At 36.6% G+C, this 6898-nt stretch overlaps 1 protein-coding gene across 1 annotated transcript; it reads left to right on the forward strand.

Moving 5' to 3' along the window:
* The first annotated feature begins 252 nt into the window (after positions 1-252).
* Positions 253-1987, forward strand: LOC109240589 (pentatricopeptide repeat-containing protein At5g66520-like). Its single transcript, XM_019407252.1, has one exon. It carries the CDS (start codon positions 364-366, stop codon positions 1660-1662), a length of 1299 nt encoding a protein of 432 aa, XP_019262797.1. The 5' UTR covers positions 253-363; the 3' UTR covers positions 1663-1987.
* The last annotated feature ends 4911 nt before the right edge of the window (positions 1988-6898 follow it).

Below are 6898 nucleotides of genomic sequence, written 5' to 3' on the forward strand. Positions count from 1 at the left end.
ACAAATGTAATTAGCTGCATTCTTTGATTCTGTAGGCCTAAGATTAGGTGCTCTTTAGTTTGTAAATTGTTCTTTGGTTAATGGTTATCAATGGTAATGTTTACAGTGTTACCAAAAAAAATGAAGGGGAAATAGATCGTAAACTGATGAATATTTTCAATAATATCCAAATATATATAATTGGTTTCACTTGTATTTTTATGTTTTTTTTTTTTTTTTTTTTTAAATTGAGAACAACGTCTGGTGGTGCGACCCTATAATTCGAACTTAAAAATTTTATGTATTGAGTCGAGGCCTCCCCGCTTAACCCCCTTACGAATCCTAACTTGAGAATTGGCAAGTTATGCTCACAAATTATTAAAAATGCAGCCTGCACTTAAAAATCAATCGACAAGGCAATTATTAAGAACTTTCAGTTCATGGTCTTTTGCCATTAAAAATGCAAAATCACCTCAAAGAGCCTTGTCACTCTACGTTCAAATGCAACGCCAAGCCATTCCCTTCGACAGTTTCGCCATTCTTTTCACTCTTAAATCATGCACCCAGTTGCGCAACCTTTCCCTCATATGCCACCTACATGCCCATCTCCTCAAATTAGGCTTTAATATCCACGTGTATGTTGCCACCTCTCTGCTTAATGCATATGCTGTAAACTCGTTTGACTGTGCATACAAGCTGTTCGATGAAATTCCCGTGAGAAATACTGTCACGTGGAACACGATAATAACTTGCTTTTCTCGTTCCGGGGATGTTAAAGGAGCGAGGAAGATGTTCGATCAGATGCCTTTGAGAGACCTAGCTTCGTGGTCGGCAATGATAGCTGGATACATGAACAATGGGCATTGGGAGGAAGGTGTGGCGCTCTTCCAAGAAATGGTTATGTTTGAACAACTAAAGCCTGATCAAGTGACCATTGGGCCAATATTGGCGGGCTGTTCTGAAATGGGTTCAATTGGTTTGCTCCTTGGGAAATCAGTGCATAGTTTTGTCGTGAAGAATCATTGGGAACTTAATGTTGAGCTTGGTACTTGTTTAGTAGACATGTATGCTAAATGTGGATTCTTGAATTTTGCTTCTCTGGTTTTCGATATGATGAAAGACAGAAATGTCGTTACTTGGACTGCTTTAATTTGTGGAGCAGCAAAACATGGTTTTGGAACTGAAGCTTTGGAGATATTCAAGAAAATGAGACAAGGGGGTGTGCTACCTAACGAGTTTACGTTCACTGGGGTACTTAGTGCTTGTGTACAAGCAGGGCTGGTCGATGAAGGTCGTGGATATTTCAAAATGATCAAAGAGTGTGGACTGAGACCAACAATTCAGCATTATGGCTGCATGGTTGATTTATTTGGGAAGGCTGGGTTGTTAGGGGAAGCATATGAAGTTATCAATACTATGTCACCCGAGCCTAACATAGTTATTTGGGGTTCCTTTTTGTCATCTTGCAAGTTGCATAAACAATTTGAGATGGCAGAGCGAGTGATTGAGAGGGTCATGAATGTGGTGAGGCCAGAGAACGATGGAGGGGTTTATACCCTTATCTCAGACTTGTATGTTTTGGGTGGTAAATGGGCAGAAGCCGAGAGGGTGAGGCAGTTGATGCTCCATCAACATGTGAGGAAAGCCAGAGGATGTAGTTTTATACGAAATAATACAATATGAAGTATTAAACAGCAGCAGATTCTTGTTTAGATAATGCTCTGGTCAAGAAAGTTTTTATTTCTTCTTTCTGTTCTTGAAGTGACTTTCACCGACAGTAGAATTAGGAAGGCGGAGGAATTATCATGCTAAGACGAAGAAAGAAGCAACTTGTAATTGCAGAAAAAACTAAGTTACTGGAAAAAAGATGCCACATGTAGGAAGGTGGCATGTCTCCCTTCTTCCTCACACAAAAGTATAATTCTTGTATTTATGCCCCAATGACGCCAATTGAATCTATATGGTTCTTTAGCAGAATGTGGAAGATCATGAAAGGTCGAAATCAGTATTTCATCATTGTCAATGCTCCACTTAGCTAAAGCGTCTACAACGTGATCAGCCTCCCTATAACAATGACGAATAACACAATTTAGTTGCCTGGTAATATCTTGAATGTGCTTGATAACGTCCCAAAACTGCTATGGAGGTTGGAATTTCCTCTAAATCATCTCTATAACCAACAAAGAGTCATATTCTAGTAAAATGTTGTGGATCTTATTCTGAATACACCAATTCATCTCAAATAGGACTGCCTTTGCTTTTGCCGTATTACTACAGTTTCTGCCAATTGGAGAAGCAAAAGTCATGATGAAGCTTCCCCTCTGATCCCTGCAAATACCTCCAATACCTCTATACCAGCATATCCTTCTGGATTTTTGCTACCATCTGTATTGATTTTAAACCAAGATTCTGCAGGCTTGTCCCATTTAACAACTTTTCATTCAATCCTGTGATTAAGCTGCAAAATCTATTGACAAGTAGCACTCCAGCCTGCGGAAATCTCCATTTCACTTATCTTTGAAAACCAACCATTTGACATGTAGCAAAATCTGATCGACTACTCTTTTCAGATAGATTCTGGAATCTCAGCATCTGACCTTCATCATATCTCCCAACAAATTACCATTGGAATAATTAATTTGGAGAATAGTATGGTAAATGCTGGAGTATTAATTCTTTGACTTGACATCCCACCACCATTGAATCATGATCCTGATAGGGATATATCCCATCTAACTCGCCAATGAATTTCCAAAAAAAATCGTTTCAACTTCTTAAACTTGAAGTATACCGTCTTCTTATAATTATTTCGACAAGCTAACAAGCTATAAATGTTGCTCATAACTAGTTGGGGATTGAGTCGATATAGTTGTCAACAAGTTATCTGGAGTATCTTTTTGGAAGCTGAAAAAGAGAGTGTAGAATCCCATAAACTGTGAATAATAAATGGGATTTTTACATTCCTATGCCATATATGATACCTTATTACCCTCAATGTTTAAGGTTTGATTTAATTACAAACCCGTATACCAAATTACCAATCCTATACAATAATTAATTAAGGGTCTAATTAATGGGCAGTTTTTACTCCTTAATTAACCACGTTTCTCTCTCCTAACCCATCACCCCCCACCCACGTTTTTACCCATACCCCTCATAGTTTAATTGTAATCTTTATAATCCATTTAACTGGTACTATATTCCAAGTTAACCTGTCGCCATTCCACCATATGGACTTAAGATCACTTCTGCTCCTTCAGCTCCATTTTCAAAGAACAATCTCCATAATCCTTCGAGACCTCCCTCGGGGATTGGCATCTGAACATAGTCTGATCCTTCTTCTCTTTTTAATCCTAATTCAGGGAAGCTTTCTTGCATGATTTGAAGTAATCGATCAACTCCATCGAGGAATATGGAATTGAATGAAGCTACGGCTGTTTGTTTGTTATCTCCTTCACTTGAGTTCACTCTACTAATCAAGATCCTAATGAACAAATCTTCATGGAAAAATTTGTAGTCAACATTTTTTTCCAACATTGATTGTAGTTTAATTGTAGTATACATGTAGTAATTTTGTAGATACCCTTAAAAACAATACTGCTTTATACAATACTTAAATTAATTTGTAGTTTATTTGTGGATGTTTTGTAGAAAATTTGTAGATGAAGAGAAACTTTTGTAGTCAACATTTTTTTCAACATAGATTGTAGTTTAATTGTAGTATAAATGTAGTAATTTTGTAGATACCCTTAAAAACAATACTGCTTTATACACACGTAAACTGATTTGTAGTTTATTTGTACATTTTTTGTAGAAAGTTTGTAGATGAGGAGAAAATTTTGTAGTCAACATTTTTTTTCAACATAGATTGCAGTTTAATTGTAGTATAAATGTAGTAACTTGTAGATACCCCTTTAAAACAATATTGCTTTATACATACTTAAACTGATTTGTAGTTTATTTGTAGATTTTTTTGTAGAAAATTTGTTGACCCAAGCAGCTGCGCATCAGCTCACTCCCGTCAAGAACAAGAGCTCCTCCCTTTCCCTCATGGAAACCAGCCAACTTCAGCCATGAAAAAACCAGACTAATATTTTTTCAAGGGGCATGATTTTAATTTAAGAAAACCATAAATGCCTAAATGAGAAGAGAATTCCAAATAATACTTTCTTTATTCGTCGTCGTTGAAATGTTCAAAGGAGTAGCCTGCGCCATGGAAGTCAAGCAACTCAAACAACTGGTTCATGCGTCAAATCAGAAGCTTCCCACAATTTAATCCGTGAAGAATAGTTTGTTAGTAGGGGGGATGAATCTGATGTGAATATGAAAAAATATCTAGTCCCAAATTTGCAGGCGCCTAATTTGGAAGGAATAAGCTATTCAAATATTTATCCTAGATTTGTAGGCACCTAATTTGGAAGGAATCAGCTCTTAATATTGGCTATTTAATGGATGGTATAAATTTTGTAGGAAAAATATAAACATGGCGGGTAATAATGCAAATATACACATTTTTGGTAAAAAGGTTTCATATATGGTATAGTTAGGAAAAAATCCCTTATTAATTCGTTAATGTGTTTTTTTAAGTTATTATGGGTGTCATGCAGGAACAGGGGCGGATTTAGGGGGCGCAAGGGTGTTCACCCGAACACCCTTCGCCGAAAAATTACACTGTATATATAAGACAAAATCTGTTTTTTACCTTTATATATTAAGTTTTGAACACCCTTAACACAATCCAAAAGTGTAGTTTAGTGGTTAAGGGGGTTCAAAATTTACTTAAGGTCATGGGTTCAGTTCCCACTAGCTACAAAAAATTTTTTTGAACCCCCTTCGTGGAGATCCTGCCTCCGCCACAGGAATGATGCCATTATCTGAAAACTCGATTTTTCGACTGAAACTTTCGTAAGAAAATAATTTTAGTAAAGTTGTATACACTAAACTAGTTTTGATTCACTGCGCGTCCCTCGATCTTCGTCATATCGCGAAATTTTTTTATTGCAAAATGTAGGAAAATATTTTCTGATTTAATGATTTTTTAATTATTTGTTCAACTTTTTTATGGAGAAGGTATGTTCAATGATTTGTTGAATCAAGTTTTCCAAGAAAAGGCTGTTTCAAGAAGTTTATATATGCAACTTGCAGGATGTTAAGTTCTGAAATTTAGAGCTAGCTCGTGATCTGATTTAAGCTGACAAACGACACGTTTTCCTTTCTTTGGTTTATGGGATTAACTATCTTTTCCATTTATTGTGAAAAAACCTGTTAATTTAGAAATTTCATATTTGACGCATTAATGGAATTAAGTTAAAGTAAAAACTTGTGAATCAAAACGAAGGAAGTACGTTAATTATTCTTTAATTTCTTTTCTTCTGTTAAAATAATTTCTTTTCTTCTGTTAAAAAAACTACTGACTAGAAATTTCCTATTGGATGACACTACTAGAAATTTGCTAAATACCGACCAGAAAAACCGACAAACTTTGGTCGGTTATGGCCAATTACCGACCAAAATGCGGCCAAATGCCTTGGCCGTTATTTTGATGGTCGTTTTAATATACCGATCAATGTTGGTCGGTATACTAAAACGACCATATGAAGAATTTAAATGATTTACCGACCAACTTTGGTCGGAGACATATTTTATTAATTTAATTTTACCGACCAAAGTTGGTCGGTGTAATTAATTTATGTTTTTTTCATTAATTATTAAAAAAAATAACCGACCAAAGTTGGTCGGTAAATGAAAATATATATTTTAAAAAAAATTAAAATTTAACAATACCGACCAAAGTTGGTCGGTAATGTGAAATTCTGGGAATTCCTTGTTCATTAACCGACCAACTTTGGTCGATAATAGTCAATTATTTTTTAATGAATACCGACCAACTTTGGTTGATTTTTCTGGGTTTAATTTTGGCATAAAATGCCTGTTTTGGTAGCTACACCACCTGCCAGCATACCAATACAGCAACAGAACAACAACACAGCATCAACAACACAACAACAACAACACAACAACACAACAACAACCAAACATTCAATAAATACTTAAAATTAACAAATTAAAGTTCAATTGAACATAACAATCCAAAACCAAGTTAAAACTAATTACAACAAGTTCACAACTGCTTCTATTTGTCTAGTTCAAAGTATATAAAAGTCAAGGGGTGTTTTGTACAACATCATTATCACCGTATGATGATGAACTTTCATCTACAAGACGATACAGAAAAGGGTCTTGTGGAGGATGGGAAGAACGATCATGGGGAGGACAGGAGGAATGATCACGAGCAGGACGGGAGGAACGATCACGAGCAGGACGGGAGGAACGATCACGTGGAGGTCGAACCTCTGGCGATGACTCACGAGACCGGGGCAACGGAAAAGCTCCAGTAGATAGGAGAGTTCTAATATTAGCTTGCATGCCAAGGAATTTAGCATCTCTAATCCTTTCTCTTTCCTTGGCCGCTTCTAGCTTGGATGTGAGATTTGTGACAGTCTCCCACATAGCGGAGAGGCTCTCCCCATTAAGTTGCTCGCCTTGCGAGGAATTCCCTATTCCTTGCATTCCACACCTATAGCGATGGAACTTTTTTGAAGGAAGCCCGTATACCTTCCCCCATTTTGGATAGCCAACAGACTCCAACCATATTCTTTCAGCATCCTCGTCCGAAGGTTGGGTTGGCTCGCCCGATTCACCAGCTGGATGACTGCGAATGAATTCCTCCACGTTACTTTTGTAGCGACCCTATATTATTTTAAATTGAATCAGTATTTCAAAATTTATATAAAAGTAAATTATAATACTTAAAGAAAAGTGAAAGCTTACATATGCAGTAGAGGCCCAGTCCTCGACCCACCTTTCTTGATCCGTCGCTTTATTCTTCTTTACAATATGCGTCTCCTTGAATAGCTCA

The sequence above is a fragment of the Nicotiana attenuata genome, unplaced genomic scaffold (assembly GCF_001879085.1).
Source record: "Nicotiana attenuata strain UT unplaced genomic scaffold, NIATTr2, whole genome shotgun sequence".
NCBI classification, from domain to species: Eukaryota; Viridiplantae; Streptophyta; class Magnoliopsida; order Solanales; family Solanaceae; genus Nicotiana; species Nicotiana attenuata.

Coding starts and splice junctions, on each gene's coding strand:
- LOC109240589 (XM_019407252.1), top strand. CDS start 364: ATGCAGCCTGCACTTAAAAATCAATCGACAAGGCAATTATTAAGAACT.